The sequence below is a fragment of the Thalassophryne amazonica genome, chromosome 2 (genome assembly GCF_902500255.1).
Source record: "Thalassophryne amazonica chromosome 2, fThaAma1.1, whole genome shotgun sequence".
Classification (NCBI taxonomy): Eukaryota; Metazoa; Chordata; class Actinopteri; order Batrachoidiformes; family Batrachoididae; genus Thalassophryne; species Thalassophryne amazonica.
The window spans coordinates 128,947,104-128,974,682 of record NC_047104.1 but is presented as its reverse complement, the minus strand read 5'-3'; the positions used below and the strand labels follow the sequence as shown (position 1 = coordinate 128,974,682).

General features: G+C 39.9%; 1 protein-coding gene across 2 annotated transcripts in view; it reads left to right on the top strand.

Annotated features, from left to right (window-relative positions):
- rbm26 (RNA binding motif protein 26) overlaps positions 1–27,301 on the top strand; it is a 37,786-nt gene extending 10,485 nt beyond the window's left edge. The window contains exons 12-22 of one of the 2 annotated variants that reach the window (XM_034193091.1): positions 1,692–1,895; positions 6,685–6,783; positions 6,895–6,966; positions 7,110–7,208; positions 10,267–10,341; positions 13,431–13,598; positions 17,986–18,090; positions 18,480–18,683; positions 21,188–21,274; positions 21,462–21,575; positions 26,751–27,301. In XM_034193091.1, coding sequence (XP_034048982.1) covers positions 1,692–1,895; positions 6,685–6,783; positions 6,895–6,966; positions 7,110–7,208; positions 10,267–10,341; positions 13,431–13,598; positions 17,986–18,090; positions 18,480–18,683; positions 21,188–21,274; positions 21,462–21,575; positions 26,751–26,840 — 1,317 coding nt within the window. In that variant the 3' untranslated portion in view covers positions 26,841–27,301. Of the gene's footprint in view, positions 1–1,691; positions 1,896–6,681; positions 6,784–6,894; positions 6,967–7,109; positions 7,209–10,266; positions 10,342–13,430; positions 13,599–17,985; positions 18,091–18,479; positions 18,684–21,187; positions 21,275–21,461; positions 21,576–26,750 lie in introns of both variants that reach the window. The other variant, XM_034193081.1, reaches the window with a different exon arrangement.
- The last annotated feature ends 278 nt before the right edge of the window (positions 27,302–27,579 follow it).

Sequence of the window (27,579 nt, the reverse complement as noted above, 5' to 3'; positions counted from 1 at the left end):
GCAAAGCCGAGTGTTTTATATAATGGCTGAAATAGAGCTGTGTCATTTGTTATTTTATTAGTTTATAAACAACAGAAAAGGGACTTACATTTTGGTGTTCCACTGTAACGTGCACAGTGATGCTGTGCACTGACTTCGGACTTCATAAAAAAAAAGACTTTGTGTAGTTCCTCAGTCCAGCCAAAAGTCACATCAGTGTTTCATGTTAACAGCTCTTCATGCATCCAGACAGCTTACAGCGGAGTGGATTTTGTGTGTGTGTGTGTGTGTGTGTGTGTGTGTGTGTGTGTGTGTGTGTAGCAGCGTCAGTTAGCTCAATCAAATCATCATGTCACGCACACGCGCAACCGGCTTGGTCGACTGTACGTCCTCAGTGCAGCGAAAAAAAAAAAAATCACATCAGAAATGAGTCCAGCTTTTCTTTCTCTCTTCCTGCTCGCAGCCTCCAGACAGCACAGTGGATTTGTTGTGTGTATGTGTGTGTATCTTACAAGAATTAGCAGCATCAGTTAGCTCAATCAAATTATGTCTTGGGAGAGTCGATGTCCCCCGCGCACGCGTGCACACACGCGCAACCTGGTCACCGCTTGTGTGTGCATGTACTACCAAAAAAAGGCTGTATGTCCTCAGTGCAGCGAAAAAAAAAATCACATCAGAAATGAGTCCAGCTTTTCTTCTTTCTTCCTGCTAACAGCCTCCAGGCAGCACAGGGGATTTGTTTTGTGTGTGCGTGCGCGAGCATGTGTGGGCACGCCCGTACCCGCGCGCGCGTGATCACGTGTGCGTGCAGAGTGCAATGGTACCAAACGTATGGAACCAAATTTGCACTCTAAATGGAACCAAGCCGCACTCTAATTGCAATGCAACACAAATGGGATGAATTAATCCATGTCATGTGACATACAAAGCACCAATTAAATGAAAAGGATCCACTCAGCAGTTATATAAAATCGCTTAACGCCGTTGTCTCCGACTGACTTCCACGTCAGAGGAGGGTTGTCAATCAACCCTAGCTCTCCAGAGATGGCCAATCACAGCAGAGCCAGTGCCGACATGGTTTCCTCCCCTATAGTGCCATAAGCTTCAAGCGAGCGAGCAGAATTAAACTTTGCGCGAGCAGAAATCAAGTTCGAGCAGGCGGGGGGTGCTGGTCCTCGCACACAGCACCTTTGCACGCGTGGAGATAACTCGCGCGTAAACGCATTTTTTACCGAGTCGGGTTTTGTCACTGATCTGACGCCATAGACAAGGAGTCACTATGCAGTCAGCTCAGTGGGTCCAAAACAGACAAGAAGTCTTTATGCAAATGTAACTGCCAAGCTGAGTAAATGCAGCGTGATTTACGTTTTTTCTGGTTAAATTGTAAATCATCAAGCCTCAATTACATTTCTTTCATAAGGGTTTGATAATGATGTTCGGAATCATTGCCATTTTTTAAATGCATATATCAAAGATATATCGGTATAGTAAATTTTGTACTCCCTAATCCTTGTATTGTATCAGCCCCCCAAACATCGACATCGGTCGGGCTCGAATACAGATGTCTGTGCATCCCTTGGTTTATCTGCATTTGCAAAAGCTTTGAAGTAGATTGTATTATTTATAGAAAATAACATCATTAGTCTTGGTTACCAGTGTTTTCTGACATTTTAAATGTAATAATAATTTTTTTAAAAATAATTTTTTGACAGGTTGCCTACCGGAATGACCCAGAGGCGGCATTTGTCCAGTTTGCTAGTCCAGATGAGGCCAAGTGGGCAATGCAAAGCACTGAAGCAGTTCTCAACAACCGCTTCATCAAGGTTCTCTGGTTTCATGAGGGTGAAGGTGATGGGAAGGTTCAGGGTAAAAACCAGGCTCTGTCACAGCAACAGTCTGAGCTGCAACCAGTCATGGTAAGAGTCACTCAACTTGTACTTGTTCTCAAATCTTTTCTCCAATTAAATGGGAACTGTGCCTTTTTTACCCAGAGGCAAGATGTTTTTTGGATTAAACTTTGCACTTGAGACAAAAATGATTTTAATTGGTCCAGTATGTATATTATAATAGCCTGGCCTCTGTGTGCATATATGCATGTGCTTGTATGACTTTGATCATGGAGAAATTGGAGATGCAGTTCTAAAGGACGCCTCACATCCTCTTTTTGATCAGTTTGAACTGCTCCCTTCAGGACGGAGGTATAAAGCTCCTTTCTGCAGAACTAAGCGCTACAAGAGCACTTTTATTCCTGCTGCTATTAGTGTTCTTAACAGATGACTTTGAATGTATATTTAATTAATTTATCTGCTATTTTGCATTGAGATGGCACACACTTTGTGACTTTCTTCTGGGTGCCATGCTATTGGCCTGTACTTGCACTGCTCATTGTATTTTTATATTTTTATTTTTTATTTTTATTATATTTAAGGTATTTTTTTTTTATCGGTATTTATGTGTTATGTGATTATGAATGGAGTGACTCACTGCCAAACCAAATTTACCTTTTGGTACAAATAAAGTAACCTTGAACCTTGTACCTTGAACCTTATGCTTAAGTATTTTGGGTCAAGGATGAAAACTGCAAAAACGAAAAGTTGATAGGACTAAAATTTTTGCATACAGATGAGAGTTTAACTCTCAGTCCATGAGTTATAACCACAAGAATAATGAGTTTGAGCAGCGGGCAAAAATTTGTCTGAGGTGAGAGTAATTGAGAATAATACATGACTTTAATACATGACCCTGAACCATCCCTTAGTTATGCTGCTATAGACGTAGACTGCTGGGGGGTTCCCATGATGCACTGTTTCTTTCTCTTTTTGCTCTGTATGCACCACTCTGCATTTAATCATTAGTGATCGATCTCTGCTCCCCTCCACAGCATGTCTTTTTCCTGGTTCTCTCCCTCAGCCCCAACCAGTCCCAGCAGAAGACTGCCCCTCCCTGAGCCTGGTTCTGCTGGAGGTTTCTTCCTGTTAAAAGGGAGTTTTCCTTCCCACTGTAGCCAAGTGCTTGCTCACAGGGGGTCGTTTTGACCGTTGGGGTTTTACATAATTATTATATGGCCTTGCCTTACAATATAAAGCGCCTTGGGGCAACTGTTTGTTGTGATTTGGCGCTATATAAAAAAATTGATTGATTGATTGATTGACTTTTAGCTGCAGTATGCTGAATCAATCATTATCAAGCTGAGTGACCATTTTATATTCGTAAATTGCTTGACCTATTTTTACTTTTACAAATAAAGCTACAAAGCTTTTAATTGTTACTGCTGTAACTACAAAACAAGTGTCAAGCTTAAATAACTTAGTTTTTTATTTGATTTTTTTTTCACTATCAAGTAATCAAAGAAAATAGCACAGTGCTCTTTCATATTTCTTGATATTTTAAGAAATATATTTCTTGTCCCATATTATAATAATAATAAATGTTATTTATGATGCACTTTACGTTTACAAAAAATCTCAAAGTGCTACAACATAAAAAGAACAAAAACATATTAAAATTACACATTAAAAACCTTTCTAATAAAAATGTCTTTAGCTGCTTTTTAAAAGACTCCATAGACTGTGGCACTCTCAGGTGCTGGGGCAGGGCGTTCTATTGTTGTGGGGCAGCTGCCTGAAAAGATCTGTCCCCCATGGTGCGGAGCTTGGTTTGAAGTTGGCAGAGGCAACACGTTTGTAAGGATTTTATGGTGGCCAAGTATTTGAAAACAGAGATTATCAATAGCTCCAAAGCTCCTGCCAAAACCACGAAAACTCAGAAGTGAGTGAAGGTTGAGCAAGTTGATGCATTAATGTGCCATATAACTCCTATTGTTCTATTTGAATTGACACTGAGAATTATTATTTTTGAGTTCTTTAAATTGTCATTTCCTTTACTGTGTACTTTTCTGAACCTGTTCTGAATCTGTTTTTGGGATTAAAAACTGGTAGCACAATACATGTTGTGTGAAAAGACTGGTGTGGAAAAATTGACCGAACCCAACACAAAATTAAACATTTTTTTTGGTTGTTAAATAGACCTGAAACTGCACCAGAATGCATCTGAGATTTCAAATTTTTCTGTGTGAGAACCCCCAGACCCCCCGCCAGGGGCTTCGGGCCTTTGGCCTTTGCCAGAAAGTTTCAGGTTTTTTTTTTTCCATGGCGCACTTTCATCACTGATATTGTGAGCTGTACAAGAAGTTTAATAGTAAAGAAGGCGAACAGGATTTGTACCAGTTGGCCAGACAAAGGGAGAGAGCAGGAAAGGAGGTGCAGGATATCAGGGTGGTAAAAGATGCACATGTGCTGACAAGTGAGGAGAGTGTGTTGAGAAGGTCGAAGGAACATTTTGAGGAGCTGATGAATGAAGAATATGAGAGAGAAAAGGCTCAATGATGTGGCAAGAGCAAATCAGGAAGTACAAGAGATTATAGTAAGAATGAAGTGAGGGCAGCTATGAAGAGTGGAAAGGCAGTTGGACCAGATGACATTCCAGTGGAGGCATGCAAATGTCTAGGACAGATGGCAGTGGAGTTTCTAACCAGATTATTTAATAAAATCTTGGAAAGTGAGAGGATGCCTGAGGAGTGGAGACGAAGTGTGCTGGTTTCTATTTTTAAGATTAAGGGTTATGTACAGCGCTGCAGTAACTATAGAGGCTTTAAATTGATCAGCCACAGCATGAAGTTATGGGAAAGTGTAGCAGAAGCTAAGCTTAGAAAACAGGTAAAGATCTGTGAGCAGCAATGTGGTTTCATGCTGAGAAAGAGCACGACAGATGCAATGTTTTCTCTGAGAGTACCTACGGAGATGTACAGTGAAGGTCAGAAGGATTTCCATTGTGTATTTGTAGATTTAGAGAAAGCTTATTAGGGTGCCAAGAGAAGCGTTGTGGTATTGTACGAGGGTGTCTGGAGTGGCAGAGATGTGAGGGTTGTGAAGGGTTTTCCATGTAATAAACACTGTATATACCAGATTTTATATAACAGATGTTTGCTCATGTCAGACAAAACATCCCGCCCCATCGCAATATAGTTACATTAAAAATCCCTTGCATATATTGGACAGAGCAGTCTGGGCATGCCCAGTTGCAACAGAGGTACAAAATGAAGTTCAGCACTGACACGTGCCGATTTGAGTAAAATGGGAACCGAATTTCCTGGATTAAAAGTCCAGGCATTTATTTTATTTTATTTTTTTTAAACCGTGGTCAGACCCGGCGCCTAAATGAGATAGGCCATTGTTCCATGCTGCTTGCTGCCTGCACTGTAATAAGTTTCACACATATCCCTGGGTGTGACAAAACAAACCACTTTAGATCAGAGTCCTGTCTGTGGCTGTGAATCTTCCCTGTAGCCTGATGCTCACCTGCTAAACGACAGAGACCTCAAGGGCTGTGATTGGTCACTTTTCAGTTTCACTCCTTCCTCTCCCTTCATATTTTAATAGTTTTTGCAGTTTGGCCGCTGATTACATGTCGATCATGAATCAAATGGTTTTGGCAGAAAAGTCTGCAAATTTGAACAACTTTAAAACACAGAGTTGGAAAAAGGTGCTCAAATGACTTGCAATTCATTGAGAGAAATTGCACGTACCATAATGTTGGTTTGGAGGTTGATGATTGTATAAAGAAGTGGAGCTCGTTGAGGGACAAATTAATCCAGAAAAGGCCACTGTTCCTGGGGTAAATTGCAATAAGATGCCCTCCAACATGATGGAGAGCTTTGAAAGGGTCATGCGCCCGTCCACCACTCTGGGTACCACTCCAGAGCGGACTTAAAAAAAAGAGTGACTCAACCAAGTGTAATGTTTTTAATGCACATAATGCGCGGTGCTTATTTTAAGGCCGGCGTTTATTTTTTAGATGAAATTTTGACCCGGTCATTAAATAAGGCAGGTTCCTATTCAAGGTCAGGCATTTAATCACGGAAAAATGTAAGCCTAATTGTTGCTAGGGATTCATCGTAGATCATTCAGTGCCTCCTGGCTGTAACTAATCTGTTACATACATATAGCTGGTTTTGTCCATTTTATACATAAAGTGGCTTTTGATTATAACAGAGTGTGAGTTTTTCTGTGTCTGGGTGTGGTTAACTTGCTATGTGGCCAGTAGATCTGACCCCATCTAGCCCGGCATGGCAAGTGACCTCTAGTGTTAAGCGTACAAGCTACAAATGTCACAGTAAAATGCTTCTTGCCGCTGAATAGGCCAAAACATCATTAGACACGTTAATGAACCATGGATTGGATGCCTCTGGAGGCAGACATCTGCATATGTACCTCAGTAAATGTAAAGAATTTTTTTTAATGACTTATTATACTGACAACCCCTTACGTCAGCATGACTCTCCCGCAGCACCGTAGTTGTCCACTCATTTCTGCTTACAACTGACTTTATAATGATTTAAGCGGTTTTACCTTGTCATCTGATGGTTAATAATCTCATTAATTCATTTGCTCACTTTGGGTGAAGAGGCTCTGTCTTAGATGAGCGGCTGAGCTCTGAAATGACCCATGAGCAGTGGAGGCAGGGCGGACCGTTCGGTCTGCGACAGTGTTATTTTGTTGTTGATAATGTATGTTTACTTCTGTTGCTAAAACATTCTAATTTTACAAAATTTTTTCAAATTCATTATACAGGCAATATTTTTGTGTACTCTGGCTGGACTACAACAGAAATTCCATAAAATGTCTTTATTCTTTTGACATTCAGCAGCCTTCAACCACATCTCTAAAACAGTCTGTCAAAGATCGCCTTGGACCGCTGCTCACTCAGAGCTCTGAGTCCTCCCAAGAATCCTGCATAGCCTCTCAGGTTTGTTTGATGGCTGACGTGTACTTGTTTTTGGAAAGGCCAGTTAGGCAAAGAAAAAAAAAAACAGTCTGCTTATGTAACAGTTATGTATGTTTCTGTTCTATGGTCCAGAATGCTACCAAAGGCTCAGTGAAGGATCGTTTGGGTTTCTCTGGAAATCCAACGATTGTGTCAGTTGAGAAGGTAATGCCAACTCACTTAGAATGCTGTACCCAAAGCATTTTGTGGAATGTCCTTTCCTCTCAGGAATTATTGAAATACTAATGGGTACAACATTATTAGTATTATTATTATTATTAATAATTAGTTTGCTTTTTTGGATTAAGGTGTTTTCAACCTCTGGGGGCCTCACAAAGACTTTATATAATCCAGCCGCCTTGAAAGCAGTCCAGAAAACTACAGAAGAAGCCTTGAAGAAGAAACAGGTGAGGAACAGAATGAATTAATATGAAAAGGCTACAATGAAGAATGATTAGTTGTCACATTTGTCCTGTTCTTAAATGTTTACGATGTTGAAATGTTTGCACGGTGCCTAGAGATCTGTCATTCCAAATTAGAGGGCTACGTTCACAAGTTAATTGTGTTGGCATATTATTTCTGGGTCATTCCATGTCAATTCAGTGAATATTTGAGGGGCCTCCCGCACTTTGTCTCAGATTTTCTTTAAATTTTAATCAAATATTCCCAGACTATTCAGAACAACAAATCTGAAGTTTGCGGCCTGTGGGCCAAGTAGTTTCTGACATATGGCCAATTTAGTGTGCATGGGGTCTGCCGTTTTTTAAGGCAAAAATTATGGCCGTCATTTCTGGAGCCATGCTCAAGGTAGAATATCTCAGCAAATAGAGGCCTGAAATTTTCGGTTTCAGTTGTTATAGACACCCAGACTTGGAATATAGTCAAACAACAGACATTGACACTAAACTGTGAAGTTTATGTATGCTCAAACTCTGGAAAATATTACATTGACTGTTGCGAGCATCCATGTTTGAGACACTGAAGCATACTATTACACTCAAAGAAGCCTTTCCAGTTCTTGGCTCCTTAATGCCAACTATACTGGCTATGAAATATGTACAGTGAGGAAAATAAGTATTTGAACACCGTGCGATTTTGCAAGTTCTCCCACTTAGAAATCATGGAGGGATCTGAAATTTTCATCTTAGGTGCATTTCCACTGTGAGAGACATGATCTAAAAAAAAAAAAAAAAAAAATCCGGAAATCACAATGTATGATTTTATAATAATTTATTTGTATGTTACTGCTGCAAATAAGTTTTTGAACACCTGTGAAAGTCACTGTTAATATTTGGTACAGTAGCCTTTGTTTGCAATTACAGAGGTCAAACGTTTCCTGTAGTTTTTCACCAGGTTTGCACACACTGCAGCAGGGATTTTGGTCCACTCCTCCATACAGATCTTCTCCAAATCTTCAGGTTTGGAGTTTCAGCTCCCTCCAAAGATTTTCTATTGAGTTCAGGTCTGGAGACTGGCCAGGCCACTCCAGGACCTTGAAATGCTTCTTACGGAACACCACCTTAGTTTCCCTGGCTGTGTTTGGGGTCATTGTCATGCTGGAAGGGAGGTTGAAGGGAGGTTGTTTGCCAAAATCTCACAATACATGACCCCATCCATCCTCCCTTCAATATGGTGCAGTCGTCCTGTCCCCTTTGCAGAAGAACACCCCCAGAGTATGATGTTTTCACCCCCATGCTTCATGGTTGGGATGGTTTTCTTGGGGTTGTTCTCATCCTCTAAACATGGTAAGTGGAGTTGATTCCAAAAAGCTCTATTCTGGTCTCATCTGACCACATGACCTTCTCCCATGCCTCCTCTGGATCATCCAGATGGTCACTGGTCAACTTCAAACGGGCCTGGACATGTGCTGGCTTGAGCAGGGGGACCTTGCTGCCCTGCAGGATTTTAAACCATGACAGCATCATGTGTTACTAATGTAATCTTTGTGACTGTGGTCCCAGCTCTCTTCAGGTCATTGACCAGGTCCTCCTGTGTAGTTCTGAGCTTTCTCAGAATAATCCTTACCCCACAAAGTGAGATTTTGCATGGAATCCCAGACCGGGGGAGATTAACAGTCATCTTGTGTGTCTTCCACTTTCTAATAAATAATCATAACAGTTGTTGTCTTCTACCAAGCTGCTTGCCTGTTGTCCTGTAGTCCATCCCAGCCTTGTGCAGGTCTACAGTTTTGTCCCTGGTGTCCTTAGACAGCTCTTTGGTCTTGGCTATGGTGGACAGGTTGGAGTGTGATTGATTGAGTGTGTGAACAGGTGTCTTTTATACAGGTAACAAGTTCAAACAGGTGCAGTTAATACAGGTAAAGAGTGCAGAATAAGAGGGCTTCTTAAAGAAAAATTAACAGGTCTGTGTGAGCCAGAATTCTTGCTAGTTGGTAGGGGATCAAATACTTATTTGCAGCAGTAACATATAAATAATTAAAAAATCATACATTGTGATTTCCAGATTTTTTTTTTTTTTTTAGATTATGTCTCTCACAGTGGACATGCACCTAAGATGAAAATTTCAAACCCCTCCATGATTTCTAAGTGGGAGAACTTGCAAAATCGCAGGGTGTTCAAATACTTATTTTCCTCATTGTATATTTGGCATATCTGTGGTTAAAAAGTTATTGTGGGAGAAACCTCTGAAATCTGAAAAAAACATTTTGTGGTCAAATTTTATTAGAATGTGGGCAGTAAATAAAACTCTTCAAACTGATTCCATTTTGAAGGTATTGATATCTACTTTGTGTTATAAATATGGCCTTCTTTATGAAACTCCTTCCTGGTTAATTTAAGCATCCAATTGCGGTTAATTTGTGCACTTACAAATGTATTTCTAGTGCTGAGATGACAGTTTCATTTTAATTGTGTGCACACACTGCATTCATATGATTCATGGCACACCCCAGAATACTTGCACATAGATCTGCCAGGGGGATTCCCCAAGGGTTTTCCACAGTACTAGGCTTATTTTTGAAGATACTACCACTGGATAAAAACAAAAAAGTCTGTTAGCAGTATAAAAATAAATTGAGAAAAAGCAACAAGTCTAACATGCATTCTCAACAACAGATGTGATAGTTCTTGCGAGTCCAGAGATGGGAAAGAAATGGAACAGTGAACCCAATATTAGAATTTTAAAAAAGCTTTTACTATGGATGAATTATGTACTAACCTTCTGGTCTGCTACTGTATTTATCTGTACATTCAGTGTATCCGTGACATCCAGTTGATGCTGACTGTTTTGGTGTACTACTCTGGTTTCTCTACACAATTTTGATGCTTCATGTTATGTTGGTCAAATATTCATCAAACCTCCCCCAAAAAATTACAATTATTACATTTCTGTTCATATACCTCTTTATGACTTTACTTCACATTTCCAGAAATCAGAAAGCATGCAGTGTTTGCAAACTTATGATTGGCTTGGTTTCTTTTTTTTTTTTTTTTTTTTTATAAACAGGAAGCCCTTCGATTACAGCATGATGTCAGAAAGAAAAAACAAGAAATACTGGAGAAGAATATTGAGACCCAGAAGGTAAAGTACTCAGAATATACTTGCATATCTGTTACTTAGTAGCAGTTGCAGGGGTGGTGGCCAAGTGGTTAATGCGCTTGGTTTCAGTGCAGAAAGTTCTGGGTTCAAATCCCACCCCTGCCACATTTCTCTATGTAATGTGGAGTTGCGTCAGGAAGGGCATCTGGCGTAAAACCTGTGCCAATTCAACATGCAGATCCACCTTGGATTTGCTGTGGCGACCCCGAGTGCAAACAAGGGAGCAGCCGAAGGGACTTTCTAGTAGCAGTTTTTTAAATATAATATTGGATGTTATATGTACAGTAGTGTTCAGAATAATAGTAGTGCTATGTGACTAAAAAGATTAATCCAGGTTTTGAGTATATTTCTTATTGTTACATGGGAAACAAGGTACCAGTACATACAGTACATTCTCAAAATCCAACAAGACCAAGCATTCATGATATGCACACTCTTAAGGCTATGAAATTGGGCTATTACTAAAAAAAAGTAGAAAAGGGGTGTTCACAATAATAGTAGTGTGGCATTCAGTCAGTGTGTTCGGCAATTTTGTGGAACAAACAGGTGTGAATCAGGTGTCCCCTATTTAAGGATGAAGCCAGCACTTGTTGAACATGCTTTTCTCTTTGAAAGCCTGAGGTAAATGGGACGTTCGACATTGTTCAGAAGAACAGTGTAGTTTGATTAAAAAGTTGATTGGAGAGGGGAAAACTTATACGCAGGTGCAAAACATTATAGGCTGTTCATCTACAATGATCTCTAATGCTTTAAAATGGACAAAAAACCAGAGACGCGTGGAAGAAAATGGAAAACAACCATCAAAATGGATAGAAGAATAACCAGAATGGCAAAGGCTCACCCATTGATCAGCTCCAGGATGATCAAATACAGTCTGGAGTTACCTGTAAGTGCTGTGACAGTTAGAAGACGCTGGTGTGAAGCTAATTTATTTGCAAGAATCCCCCGCAAAGTCCCTCTGTTAGATAAAAGACGTGCAGAAGAAGTTACAATTTGCCAAAGAACACATCAACTGGCGTAAAGAGAAATGGAGGAATATTTTGTGGACTGATGAGAGTAAAATTGTTCTTTTTGGGTCCAAGGGCCGCAGACAGTTTGTGAGACGACCCCCAAACTCTGAATTCAAGCCACAGTTCACAGTGAAGACAGTGAAGCATGGTGGTGCAAGCATCATGATATGGGCATGTTTCTCCTACTATGGTGTTGGGCCTATATATTGCATACCAGGTGTCAGGGATCAGTTTGGATATGTCAAAATACTTGAAGAGGTCATGTTGCCTTATGCTGAAGAGGACATGCCCTTGAAATGGTTGTTTCAACAAGACAATGACCCCAAGCACCCTAGTAATCGTGCAAAATCTTGGTTCCAAACCAACAAAATTAATGCCTCGCAGATGTGAAGAAATCATGAAAAACTGTGGTTATCCAACTAAATACTAGTTTAGTGATTCACAGGATTGCTAAAAAAGCAGTTTGAACATAATAGTTTTGAGTTTGTAGCGTCAACAGCAGATGCTACTATTATTGTAAACACCCCCTTTTCTACTTTTTTTTTTTATTAATAGCCCAGTTTCATAGCCTTAGGAGTGTGCATATCATGAATGCTTGGTCTTGTTGGATTTGTGAGAATCTACTGAATCTACTGGTATCTTGTTTCCCATGTAACAATAAGAAATATACTCAAAACCTGGATTAATCTTTTTAGTCACATAGCACTACTATTATTATGAACACTACTGTACATATGAAGGGAGATTGAGGAGTTTGGGCCTGACCTAGAAAAAGTAGGGTGTGGTTCTCCATCTTTTGCATTTTGAGAAACCAGCATTTCTCAAGAATATGTGAATCTCATGTATATATCATTTTCCTGTTTTTTCATCCTTCTTCATCATCCTCCCAGTAGTATTGATTTTCTATGATGTTTCTAGTTGTGTGTTTTTTTTTTTTTTTTTTTTTTTTAGTGAAAGTTCTTTTTAACCATTTATTTGTACATGTTGATTAAACATTAGACAGCTCAGCTCTAGTAGCCGAAACACTGTAAGTGGCTCTCATGTATTGACTGTGAGACTGTCTCCAGTCTGGACAATCACATTTTATGGAGAGAACTGATGTCGTTACGTTCAATTTATTTCATTTATATAGCGCCAAATCACAACAAAGTTGCCTCAAGTTGCATCACACAAGTAAGATCTAACCTTATCAACCCCCAGAGCAAAGACACCGGTGTCAGTGGTAAGGAAAAACTCCCTCTGAGGAAGAAACCTCAAGCAGACCAGACTGCTGCTGACACAAATTACAAAACAATTCTGGACCAGGAGGCTTTCAGAAACAGACACCTAGTGAGATACTATCAAATTCTGCAAATCTATGTAATGCCTCAGTAGTGGCACCCACCTCAGTAGCAGGGTGTAGTGGCTGGGTTAAGGCATGCTGGGATATGTTTAAGCTAATGTTTTCTATTTTCTTCTTAAAGTAATCCAAGAAATCTTGTGGTGTAAAAGGAGAGCAACTTACACGTGGTTGTCCATGAACAGGTGTTGCCACCATGTCCAACAAGAACTTTGAGTTATACATGCTTTTGTTGATCAAATCAGAGTAATAGGTCCGCTTTGTAGCCAGCAGTGAATGCTTATAGTCTTAGATAGCATCACGCCATGCTGGGTGGAATACTTCTAATTTTGAACTACACCATTTCCGTTCTAGACCTCTAGCTTTATGCTTGAGATCAAAGCATTACATTCAGTTCAGCTTGAAGGTAAAAACCTTTCAAGTTAAAGACTGAGCTTTTTGACTAGAAAAAGATTTGGACCAGGAAGCAAAAGGTTTTGATTTGAAGTCTCATTCAACATGAAGGCAACATTTTGGATTGCAGAAAAGTTTGACGCGCAAGACCATTGGACTTGAGACCAATTCACAAAAGAATATTCATATTAATATTAAATATTCATTGTTTTCTTTCAGCTCTCACAAATTGGTAGATGGGACTTTGCCAGTGTCCGTGTGTTTACGGAACTTAGTGCACACAAAAATAAACTTAGAATTTTCTTACTGCTGTCATCTGTCCTCTGCAGCTGTTGATATCCAAACTTGAGAGGAACAAATCAATGAAAGCAGAAGATAAAGCCAAGATCATGGAAACTTTGGACACATTAACGAAGGGCATCACAAAACTACAAGAGGAAATAAAGGGAATCTCAAGAGACAACAACCCACTACGCACAACCAAGAGCAAGGCGCAGGTAGTGCATTCAACACAGACATGTGAACCCAGTTTTCAGTTGCTTTCTATCAGTGCACTCAGTTTTTAGGTTTTACTGGAATAGAAATGGTCCATTTGTTAAATGATGCTTTACATGGCAATGGACCATCTTTGCTTATCAGCAGTCAGAATTTGTCACTGCAAATTTTGATGCTTCTCCTGGGGCTGGAATTGTTGTTTATGTTGCCAGTTGTAAAGCCAGAAGTTGGGGAATAGAAATAAATTCTCTGTGTGTACATTAGTTATACTTTCTGGTGCCCCTGATAATAGGGATGTGAATCGTACAACAACTCACGATTCAATTTGATTCAGATTCTTGGGGTAACGATTCGATTCAGAATCGATTTTCGATTCAAAGAGCTCTTAGAAATAGTTATATTACTTAAAAAATGTTTATGTTTAAGAAAATGCAGCTTTACAAGGTTAATCAAGTGATTCTAGATGTAAATTTACTTATCTACTTTGCTCGTTCAGAGTTGGCTGGCAGTTTAGCGAAGTGCTCATCAGTAGTCGGCAGATACCGCTGCTCCCCTCTTTTAGCTCCGGGTGATGGCGTAGCTCCTTGTTACGCAGCAAATAATAAAATCCAAAATGCGCCCAAACATTTGCCTTCAGCAAAGACGGTGCTGGCTGAATTAGCTCTTCGTCCACCGTGCTAAGCTGCAGCTCACGAATGTTTGAAGCACGCCGGACCCTCCCGTAGTGTAGACGCTGTAGTACGGAAGCCGTTGCCTGACAAACAGTACACACAGCAGGTAAGCAAGAAAATGTTTAAAAAAAAAATGCTTTTTAAAAATCGATTCTTGGACATTTTGGATTGATTCAGAATTGTAATAAATAAGAATCGTGATTCGGATGTGAATCGATTTTTTTCCGGCACCCCTACCTGATAACTTATAATTTCAAGTGTTCATCAGATTTGAAGAGGCCATCCCAAATCCAACAAATGTGAGCTTTAGCATGGTTGTGTTTCAAAAAGACCCTCAAAGGACTGCCCATTTAGTATTGTTTCTTTTGCCCATTATAAATTGAGCAAAATTTGTTTTATTTACTTATACCCAGTGTAGACATCTCAAATGTGTTTGGAGTTGAGCATGATCACGTTTCACTGAGACCCTCTAAGGGCCATTCCCTTGTATTGTCCAATGCAGTTTATTATTGCCTCATTTCTTTGTTTTTCAACTGGCACTTATTCATCTTCCTACCCTAACTAATCAGCTGATCTCCAGTCACTTTTCACATTTTAACTAAGGTTAAGGCTTCTTGTTAAACATGCCCAGTCACATAACATAATGTCTGCACATATGGAAAGGCAAAATAAAAGCCCATCAGTTTATTTTTAACTTCTCAGACATACATCATGGAAGACAATATGTGAACTCTAGTTTGCTCAGTGAGTGTAAAGCCCCTCACACTGGACTTGCATACAGTACACTGGAAAATTGCACAGATTTACGTAGTCCCTGTGTAGGCTGGTGTGTGATTGTGTATGGTTGCATTCCTAGTCTTGTTTCCAGTTTACTGTAGCTTTTACCGCCACATATGTAACCCTCACTGCTATTTTTCTGCCTTTTCACACTCCACTCCTGCCTACTTTTTTTTTTTTTTGCATTGTGTAAAATGCGCCATGTTCTCAAAATGGTTAAAAGCAAACACCAGTCATGTTTCCAGATGTACAGCGAGACACACCTGCCCCGTATCAAGCACGCACAGGCACTGCGTGGATTAGCCACACACGCGCTCCAGCTGATTCACTCTGGATGCACTCAGTTTCTGGATGTGTACAGTAGTGCAGTGTTGTGCAGACTTGCTTAAAAACTGTGTAGTTTCTGCGTCCAGTGCTCTACGCAGAAAAAAACTGGTTTAATTAAACAGGTTTAATTTCTTGCGTCCACCCCGTGTACTCCTCAGCATACTGCCGCTTAGGGGAGGAAAAACTCAGCATAGAGCTGCTTAACTCTGCGTAATCATTACGCCACAATACACAACTCTACATTTGCCCCGGTGTGAAAGGGCCTATACTCGCTGAGCTGGTGTTTGCTCTGTGTAACTCTCCCACTCTATGAGAGAGACGGGCAGCCTGTCTCTGAGGAGAGAAGGGGAATAGTGTGCGATAGCTGTTTTCCATTTAAAGTAACTCAGAGAGAACTCTTTCTCAGAAACCTAAAAATGAGGATTTTGCTGAATGCATGCCTTCACTCTGTGGGCTATTTTATGCTGCAATTTTCCACTTAATTTCCTTATTATTTTGGCTGCTTCTGTTCAGGGACTCTTTTGGGGTTACCACAGCTGATCATTTAAACCTGTCCTCTGAATTTCCTCATTCGCACTAACCACAAGTCTGTCCATAAGCCTTCTCTTTGACCAGTGTGAAGGGTAATACATCCTATATATAAAGTGCCTAATGTGCGTGCGTTTGTGTGCGTGCGTGCGGAGGTGGGAGTAGGGGGTCCGAAAGCCTGTATATCGGTAAAGATATAGAGCGAGGATGAGACCTGGGCAGGACAAATGAAGCCACAGGGCTCTCCCTAAGCACTGGAATAATGGCACAGCTCCATCATGCTGATGTCCAAATTTAGCAACAACACATGAGCAAAAAAAAAAAACAATGGCAAAAAAAAAGTGTCAGCACATAAGCGTTCACCCCCTTAATGCATTCAGAGAACTGGGCTTTAGTGAACGTGACAATGAACATGATAATGACAATGACGATCTCTGAAACACAGGAAAATACATATTTAAATTATACCACTGGTTTTGACATATTTTGATCAAAGATGTTTTCATTTCTTCAACTTACTTAAGCAGAGTATTGTGGAACAGTACGTTCAAAGATTATGACATCAATATTCCCCACCAAAAATTACAGCACTCATGGTCAGTATTTAAAGTCCTTTTTTTAACAATTCATTCTCTAATATAATATGGTCATTGTACTTATGTATTTTATTTTTTGTTAACCTTTTGCCATATGTGTTTTAACACATGGGTATTTCTGCTAGTTTTATTAAACCTCAAGCGACTACGTGGTATATTTTTGTGCACAATTTTTCTAATTGTAATTGGACAAAAAATTTCCTACCATGAATTTGTCAATCTATTTGTCCTGCATTTGTTCATAGAATTTTGCAAGGACCGGCCGATCCGTGTGACAAGTATAATCCAAACTTTTGCAAGGTCACTTATGAAAGCGGGAACTTCTATGATATTTTCGACATCATAGCTTCAGACGGTATTGTAATTTGCCAACTCTAATCATTATATTTTACTGTTTTGCAGGGAACCATGGCCAACAGGCTGAGAATAGCAAGATTTAGAGCTGCACAAGTGTTAACATTGATTCTTGATGCCCAGAGTGAGGATGATGGACAAATATATTAGAGAGTGAAATAAACATGAAAAACCCTAAAACAGTCATTTATATAGAAGTATTCCAATATAAAGTCAATGGGGTCATAAATAACCACACTTGGTCATATTAGTCGCTAAAATAGCTTGGTCGCTTGAGGGTTAAACACGTTCCTGACAGTGTGGGCTTTTAATTTGAATTTGGACCTTGTGTAAGTGAGAATGAAATTCCCTGTTGTTGGTTTGCTGATGAGCTGTTATATCCTTGTTAGCGAGGTTAAAGTATTTATTTCACTAACGTAGCAGCTAGCTACTCCCTGCCTAGTTATTTATTAAACTTAATTTAAATGATGCTACCTTTGATTCAGCAGTGCCCTTTTGGGTGTTTCTTTGTTTTTTTGTTTTTTTTTTCTCCTTTTTCACTCACACTAAAGACACTCTTTGAATGGTGGGTGGGTTACTTACTACCATGTGCTTAAGAAAAATTACACACACACACACACACACACACACACACACACACACACACACACACACACACACACACACACACACACACACACACACACACACACACACACACACACACACACACCTCAGTATCAGTATGGTAATGATTCTATGTAAAGAAACTCAGACATTCAGTGAGTTGAAAATGTTTATGTATCTGTCCCCTGAAAGTTCATGTATCTGTCCCCTGAATTATCTGACTGTGAAAGTGATGACATACTGTAACTGAATCTGGTAATAACTGAACTGTCACATACTTTTTGTGTCTGCATTTTTTATGTAATGATATGAACGTATTTGTTGTTCAGTAACTTTAGACATTTTATTAAATATTTTGATTATACAAAATAGATTCATTCAACATATTTTAAATTCTGTATTTAATAAAAAAAAAAATCAGGCCTGCCAATAATTTTGACCGGTACTATAACGTTGTAATCTAATGCGCTTATGTTAGACACGAGGTTCATTATGTCATCTGTGTTGGTGTGTGGTGTTACTGTGTTCAGGCACAGAAGGAACTGCTGGATGTGGAACTGGACCTCTACAAGAAAACACAAGCTGGGGAAGACACTGCTTTGCTGAAGATTAAGTTTACTCAACTGCAGATTGAGGTAATGATAGTTCTTTTAAACCAGAGAGTGCACATCATGTAACATCCAGTGGAAAAATGTTACTTGAACAGCTGCCGCTTGGGGGCACTCACTGTCTTATTGAGATTGATCTGTAGCCATTGCATCACCGGGTTTTTAATCCTGTTAATAAAAGATGTTGGAGGCTAAATGGACTGCATTTATAGACCACTTTTCCATCTGAATCAGAAGCTCAGAGTGCTTTATCATGATGCTTTACTCTCTCTCACACACACTGATGTCCATGTGCTGCCATGCAAGGAACTCTGGGAGGTGGTGGTTTTGAAGTAAAAGTGGGGGGCCTTTAAGATCAGAAAAAAAAAAAAAGCTTGTATCAGGGTGTTTGTGTCTTTTTCTTTCATGTCACCAAGGCGGCTAAACGAGGACTTCTGACACCAAGACGAGGCAGGGGTGTCAGTATGCGAGGCCGTGGTGCCCTCAGGGCACGGGGAAGGGGCTCCAGGGGGCGAGGAAGAGGCATGCCGCTCCATGCAGTTGTGGACCATCGACCACGAGCGCTAGAGATTTCCGGTTTCACTGAGGCAGACAGTGTGGACCTTCTTCCACACTTTGCTGTGAGTTGGCTTCAGCTGTGTTATTTTGAAAAAGATTTCATCTCTGTGATTGAAACAGAAACAATCTAACCTTCTGGTAGATGGGTCTGATTCTGTTAGTTTAACTGCAGTGGGGAATGCCCCCCCCCCCTTTAATGCATGACAGAGCTGTTAAACTGTCAAGCATATACTGGATTCACTTTAATGTGCTTGCAGTATGTCTCTGAAACTATATCTAGAAAAATGGAACTATTTTTATTTATTTATTTCAAACATGTTCACACATTTACATTTGCATTTCACATTTTGTATTTCCTTCTCTTGACATGTTCAAAATTGAGTAGGCAGAAGTATATACTGACAGTGAGGAAAATAAGTAACCCATTCACACATAACACACAAGTAAACAATCATAACACATAAGTAACCCATCATAAAGGATTGAGTGTGTGAACAGGTGTCTTTTATACAGGTAACAAGTTCAAACAGGTGCAATTAACTCATTGAGTACCAGCCATTTTCAAAGTTCAGAACATCCCAGTGCCAGGATTTTTCAGTATTTGAGTGTTTTTTTCAAGACCCATAGAAAATTGAGTTCTATGTCCATGTCAACAACAAACATACCAAAAGAAACTTCAGACTTTCCTTTATCATCAGAAAAAAACGTTTGTTTGTACCTCTTTCCATTCTTTAGTAATTGTCTGCAGAACATGGGTGGGTATCACTAAAAATGCTTATTTCTGACAAAAAAACTGAGAAAATTGGCTTTTTGTGACAAGCAACATTTCAAGGAGAAAATGTATTTGATTATAATTGTTTTTGCTTCAGTGACATCTCAAACATTATGAAAAGTGATCCTATTGTATAATGCACCAAAAAAAAAAAAAAAAAAAAAAAAACGTCAGGGGAGGGACTCCGTCTCTCTTCTCTCGGTGGCGCGTCTTTTCCGTCTGGCTCCCGCGTATTGGACCTTTTTATTTTTTTCAAAAACCTGATGGATTTGAATCACGTGTGCTTGCATGAGCCTGTCGATTGCGTCATTTGCTTGTAAGCAGCCTTTGTGTGAGGTGTGTGTCGTGCGCTCTGCGTTTTTTCATTCATCATTTTTACACAAGCTAGATCTGTTGATTACCCCCCCCCCCCATAAAAAAATGTAATTGGCGCAATAACGCGTCTTTGGCGCTGAGCGTTACTATCTGAAAAGACGCGTTTAAGCGTCAGTGGCACTCAATGAGTTAATACAGGTAAAGAGTGCAGAATAAGAGGGCTTCTTAAAGAAAAATGAACAGGTCTGTGTGAGCCAGAATTCTTGCTGGTTGGTAGGGGATCAAATATTTATTTGCAGCAGTAACATACAAACAAATTATTTAAAAAAAAAAAAATTGTGATTTCCGGATTTTTTTTTTAAGATTATGTCTCTCACAGTGGACATGCACCTAAGATGAAAATTTCAGACCCCTCCATGATTTCTAAGTGGGAGAACTAGCAAAACTGCAGGGTGTTCAAATACTTATTTTCCTCACTGTATTCCTACCCCATTACATAACTCAACTTCACAAACCACTTTACTGTTTTTTCAACTATTTACGCAATGTACAGTTTCCAAACAATGTTCACTTTTCTTGTGGAAAACAACAAACAAGCAAATACAAAAGAACAAAATATTATTTTTACAGTGCCATTACTGGCCTAGATTAAACTGCTGCACTTCATCTTGATAGGCTTACAGTCTGTGGCAGTCTGTTTCTGAGCAGAGAGGGGGAATAATGAGTGATAGCTCTTATCAAGAATATACAAAATATGTATTTTGTATGTTCTTTTACAAGAATATCTGATCTGGTATCGGCAACTGTTTATTATTACCATACCAACTTTATTTATAAAGGATTTTAACACAACCACTGCTGACACAAAGTGCTGTACATTAAAACATCAATTTAACATTCATTTAAATAAATGAATAAGAAGTACAATTTAAAAACTAAGTCTTGCTGAGGCCAAAAGTCAGGAGAAAAAATTACGTTTTTAAACAAACTTTAAAAAATTGAGTAACTGGGATTGGGCAATAAAAAGAAAACTGACCAGGACATCCCCATTGATTAGTAATTTGATTAATATAGCATTTAAAGCAGAAGAGCTACAAATATGTTTATTTATGCCAGTGTTTTTTTATTTTATTTAATATGCTGCAGGCCTTAAAGATGAGATTGGATGTATATTAACAAATAAAATGAAGTTGACCACATGAAATATCAGTTCATACTGTCTGCAGAGAAATAGAAGTGAAAGTAAATGTAGGGATCCCCCCCCCCCCCCCCCCCCCCTTTTGTGCTTTCCATATTGTCCCCACATTTTTCTGATTTGGGGTTGTAGTCTTGGGAGAATTGCTGGTGAAGCATACTTACACTACAGCAAACGATAATGGAACAACTACACCCTCTGTCTTTCTAACACAAATGTTGCTTAGATTTGCTTTTTAGCTCCGTTATAGCTTGTTGATGCTGTTTTGTGTTCTCACTTTGTAGCAATTTGGCGAAATAGAAGATTGCCAGATTGATGAGCACAGACGGTGTGCAGTCATCACTTACAGGACCCGACCTGAGGCAGAACAGGTTGGTCACCTGTACCCATCATGCACACTCCGAAATGCTTTTTTAAAATTTTCAAATGTGAAAGCCTAAGAGCACATGCTTTGTCCTTCACCAATGTTTTTGCTGGAATTGACAGATATGTTATTGTTGATGTCACTTATATTTTCCCCATGTTTTTTTCCCCCTTTATTTTTGTTTGTTCTTCCAGGCAGCCCTTCGTGGAGTGAGGTTGAACAACCAGAGTTTACGTTTGGCTTGGCACAAGCCCCCCACGACTGTTAATACTGCAGATGCTGATGAGGCAGAACCAGAGGAAGAAGAGGTGAATGAGCATGTCACAAATTTGCTTTGGTTCCATTTATTTATTTATTTTCCGTATTGCTGATTGGTTCAGCTGATCCTGTTAGTTTCTCGGCTTCTTTGATTTCTCCTAAAGAAAAGAAAAGTTTATTTTCAATATCAGAGGCGGTTGTTAATTATGTTAGACACTTCATTGGCAGCAATGTAATGTCTTGTGCATTGATTTAACACAGGACGTATTTTTAGAAAACACAAGGGGGAGCCATTAGATCATTACAGCAAGCCAAGGCTGCTCTGAAATGATTTCCTCCTCTGCTTAAATGTAGGACAGGTTACAGGATTAGCTGGAGACACACCAGATCCCATTTTGAGTTTAACTGCTGTTGTGCTTTATGTGCCACATTAAAGTCTCACATCAACCTGTCGAACTGATTCTAACAGCAACTTTTGTCTTATCATGTTTATTGAATTATTTTGAACAAAAAAGAATGTCACATGATGTGTACGTACGTACACACACACACACTCCAAAAGTTCTCAGCCCAATATAAAGAAATCCAGTCCCACGTGGAGTTTGCCAAAAGGCACCGGAAGGACTCTCAGACCATGAGAAACAAAATTCTCTGGTCTGATGAGTCAAACACTGAACTCTTTGGTGTGAATATCAGGTGTCATGTTTGGACGAAACCAGGCACCATCCCTACAGTGAAACATGGTGGTGGCAGCATCATGCTGTGGGGATGTTTTTCAGCGGCAGGAACTGGGAGACTAGTCAGGATTGAAGGAAAGATGAATGCAGCAATGTACAGAGACATCCTGGATGAAAACCTGCTCCAGAGTGCTCTTGACCTCAGACTGGGGCACTGGTTCATCTTTCAGTAGGACAATGACCCTAAGCACACAGCCAAGATATCAAAGGAGTGGCTTCAGAACAACTCTGTGAATGTCCATGAGTGGCCCAGCCAGAGCCCAGACATGAATCTCATTGAACATCAACAACATGAATTGACTCCATTTTGGAATAAGGCTATAACTAACTATTTTTTTTTAATTCTCACTGGATCTGCTGTGACCTCATATGTAGCGTTTTGGCAGCTCCAATTGATGGAATTCTGTCATAGTGATGGAGACGTTTAGTCCCTCCAGGAACCAGTGGCCTTGCTGGAGGCATGCATTCTTCAAGTGCGTTCTAATTATTATTATTCACTTTCTACTCGTTTACTCCAGTTAAGTGGGGTGGGGGCTGGAACCTGGAACCTATCACTGTGGTCATTATGCGAGTCCATTGCAGGGGCCCACAGACATACAAACACATGCAAACCTGCACACACATCTATGGTCAATTTAAAGTTTCCAAATTGACCCAACATGCATGTCTTTGGATGTGCGCAGAAGCCAGAGTACCCGGGGGAACCCACACAAACATGGGAAGAACATGCAAATTCTACACAAAAAGGACCAGGCAGGAAGCACTCCCAGGACTTTCCTTTTGTGAGGCAACAGTGCGAACCACTAATCCACCTTACCACCCATTATTATTATTGCCATTATCATTATTATTACCTGTGCTGAGCAGAGGTTACACTGAGTGACAAAGCATGTCCAGGGAATTTATCAGAACTCTGAATTATTGGAACTTCAGAGTTTTCATGAAAGGGATTGACTGAGTGACTGACTGTCCACAGTGTGGTCCAGATACAGACAGACATCTGGTGAGACCACCAGCAGAGACATGCATTAAAATCAAATCAAATCAATTTTATTTATATAGCGCCAAATCACAACAAACAGTTGCCCCAGGGCGCTTTATATTGTAAGGCAAAGCCATACAATAATTACGGAAAAACCCCAACGGTCAAAACGACCTCCTGTGAGCAAGCACTTGGCGACAGTGGGAAGGAAAAACTCCCTTTTAACAGGAAGAAACCTCCAGCAGAACCAGGCTCAGGGAGGGGCAGTCTTCTGCTGGGACTGGTTGGGGCTGAGGGAGAGAACCAGGAAAAAGACATGCTGTGGAGGGGAGCAGAGATCAGTCACTAATGATTAAATGCAGAGTGGTGCATACAGAGCAAAAAGAGAAAGAAACACTCAGTGCATCATGGGAACCCCCCAGCAGTCTAAGTCTATAGCAGCATAACTAAGGGATGGTTCAGGGTCACCTGATCCAGCCCTAACTATAAGCTTTAGCAAAAAGGAAAGTTTTAAGCCTAATCTTAAAAATAGAGAGGGTGTCTGTCTCCCTGATCTGAATTGGAAGCTGGTTCCAGAGGAGAGGAGCCTGAAAGCTGAAGGCTCTGCCTCCCATTCTACTCTTACAAACCCTAGGAACTACAAATAAGCCTGCAGTCTGAGAGCGAAGCGCTCTATTGGGGTGATATGGTACTATGAGGTCCCTAAGATAAGATGGGACCTGATTATTCAAAACCTTATAAGTAAGAAGAATTTTAAATTCTATTCTAGAATTAATAGGAAGCCAATGAAGAGAAGCCAATATGGGTGAAATATGCTCTCTCCTTCTAGTCCCTGTTAGTACTCTAGCTGCAGCATTTTGAATTAACTGAAGGCTTTTCAGGGAACTTTTAGGACAGCCTGATAATAATGAATTACAATAGTCCAGCCTAGAGGAAATAAATGCATGAATTAGTTTTTCAGCATCACTCTGAGACAAGACCTTTCTAATTTTAGAGATATTGCACAAATGCAAAAAAGCAGTCCTAAATATTTGTTTAATATGCGCATTGAATGACATATCCTGATCAAAAATGACTCAAAGATTTCTCACAGTATTACTAGAGGTCAGGGTAATGCCATCCAGAGTAAGGATCTAGTTAGACACCATGTTTCTAAGATTTGTGGGGCCAAGTACAGTAACTTCAGTTTTATCTGAGTTTAAAAGCAGGAAATAAGAGGTCATCCATGTCTTTATGTCTGTAAGACAATCCTGCAGTTTAGCTAATTGGTGTGTGTCCTCTGGCTTCATGGATAGATAAAGCTGGGTATCATCTGCGTAACAATGAAAATTTAAGCAATGCTGTCTAATAATACTGCCTAAGGGAAGCATGTATAAAGTGAATAAAATTGGTCCTAGCACAGAACCAAAGCTGCTGATGGAGTTGTGTCATAGTGTTGGAGAACTTTAGTCTATTCCTCAACACTACCAAGTAGCAGACGATAGGCAGAGGTTATGCAATTAAGAAGGAAAAGTAAGACCTGCATAATCTGTTGGTGCCGCTTGTGCCGACTGAACGGTCCCCCCTACAGACAGGGTTTGCCTTTTAGAATAAATAGTTGTGTGCCTTAAGGGCACCAAAATCTGAAAAGTTTGGTGCCCCTCAGAAAAGTTCAGTACCAAACCTACTGCTACGCAGCATAGTGGCAAAGCAACTAGGGGGGTCTGGGGGCATGCCCCCCACAAAATTTTGATATAAAAGGATGCAAATTGTGCATTCTGGTGATATTTGGGGTGAAATTATGGAAGAACAAAAAACGAAAGAGATCCGCACAGCCAGTTAGCTCCCAAACAAGCCTTTAATAACACACCAAAGGTGACGTTTTGGGCCTCGCCCTTCATCAGACAGGATGAAATTATGGAAGGGAATTTTTGTGTTTTTGGAGTAATATTTTCTGAAATTTTGAAATTTTCTAACCTTGTCAGAAGCTGAGATGACCCCGTGCCAATATGCACGGGCAGATTGGCATGGGGTCATCTCAGCTGCCGATGTTTTATTAAACATCCAGCCCATTAACAATCATGGCTGCCATGAGTGTTGATTACACTTGTTGTGATTACAGAAAATCTATTAGCAGTCATCATGGTCATCTGCCATTCTCTGCAGCACTTCAAGGTGTTCTTCCTCAGAATCAGAATTAAGCTCAGAATCTAAGGCAGCTCTTCCCTCAAAAACTCTGTCATAATTGTGTTTATAAACCAGTCACCATTTGCTTTTATTATATATCTGTGTAGTTAATAAATAAAATAATCTTCACGGATGATTTGCTCACGCGCATGTAGAGAAATAAAAAAAAACCTCTCTGCTGGCTGCTGTTCGCTCTTCCCTCAAAAACGCTCCATTTGATCTGTGTATAATAAAACGTGGCATTACAAACAGGAGAAGAACATTTTTTGATGACGTTTTGTGTATATGTCGGTCCCAGAAAGTCAAATTCTGCGCAAATTTTGTCCAAATTTGATAGATTTCTGTACAGTTATGAAATAAAAAAGTTGGATTCCAGTCGGGAATGCAAGTCTAAAGAGTTGTGTGCCCGCCCCCAAAGTAGGGTGCCACCTAAAATCGAACCCTGCCTACAGATCCCCCCCCCCTTCACTGTGCATGCGCCATTAGTAATGAACAGCTTTGGTTTGATTTAACCTTTATTTAACGAGGTAAGTTGTGTGAGTAATGATGATTGCTCTTATTGGCAGCAGTATTCGGTACTTTAACGTTTCCCATAATCCCACTGCGCTTCCCAGAATGCACCGCGATGCCACCAGAGTTCCGGCATCTCACAGCGCATGTAAACAGTGGTAAAGCAAGCCTGTGGATGGCGCCGATTATGATATGTTCTCTCAAGTTGAGGGTTATCTAGAAGAGGTGTAGCACCTGAGATGGACGTCTGCCGTGCCCGATGTTCTTTTGTTGTCCATACTTCACGAGGTGTGTTTAGATTGTGCCCTAAACTAGAACTCTGCTGAAACCGACCTCTTGCGTGAGTCACGGACTGCGAGGCGTCGTGAGATTCACAACTGCAAAACAATGCACATTTCATGTTTTTCCATTTAGACAATCTCTGTATAATGTGATGTTGATCACTGAGCTCTTAACTCTTCAGTGAAATCAGCCATGGCAGCTCGTTCTGTAGCTGAAGCTACCTGGATCATGTGAGGTTATCATTCATGTCAAAGAATATCAGGTTCAGGTTGGATAGAAGTCAAACTGGTGGTATGGTGTGTGTGCTGGTTGCTGGTAATCACGTATGTGCAGGTCTACTCCTCTGAATCAAACCTGGTGTCACATGATATTCACATGGCAGGAACGGTCTAACCCTCCCCACACACTTTTTTTATTAGACAAATGTTAATAAATATTACATTATTCGTTATTGATTCGCAAAGCAAAAATCTTTCTATTTTGAGATACCTTTTGACGAGTTTCTGTCTTTTGCAAAGCCTTTATATCGACCTGTCTTCTGCCTTCAGTTCCCAGAAGAGTCGCTGAGTGATGATGCACTTCTGCAGGATGATGACGAGGAAGAAGACGACAATGAGCCTCGTCCATGGCGCAGATGAAAACCATTCACTGTCCTTCCTCGAACGAAGTTAAGACAGCAACTTTGCAAGATTTGAGTGCAAATTTATAACCTGAGGCACATATTCCTTGTCACATATGTGAGTTTCATTATTATTTTAATGTGCATACTAGATTTAAAAAAATTGTGGTATTTTTTTATGCTCTTAAAATGTAGGCTTCTTGTTTTGGTTGGATAATAAAACAAAACAATTGTCTGGACATTTGCCAGCTGATTAATAGTAATGGAATTTTTTAAGTTAATTGAAAGATATTGTAGCTTTTGCAGAATAGTCTTAAGTTCACTGGTTAAATGTTAATGTGTAAATATTTCATGTCTGGCTTTTAATGATTTGTATAAAAGCATGGCTTCTCAGTTTTTGGCTTTACTTTCAATTGTGTAAAAATAAAGAATTGAAATGGTCTTGCAGAATACTGGAAAAAGAAAAGTTGCTTGCCACTTACACACAAAAAAAAGACCATTTAAAAAAAAACAACAAAAAAAAACTAAACGCTTCAGTAAGAGCAAAATTCTTACAAACCCACTCATTCTGTGAACACACTTTCTGATTGCTTGTATTTTCTTTCCTTGCCCAGGTAAGAACTCAACATTTTTGTGAAATGTAGATTGACATTTGAGCGTTGCATAGTCAAATATGAAAGATTTTGTTTGATTTGTGTGCCAAGTGGTTAGCGCACTTGGTTTCAGTGCAGAAGGTTCCCGGTTCAAACCCCACCCCT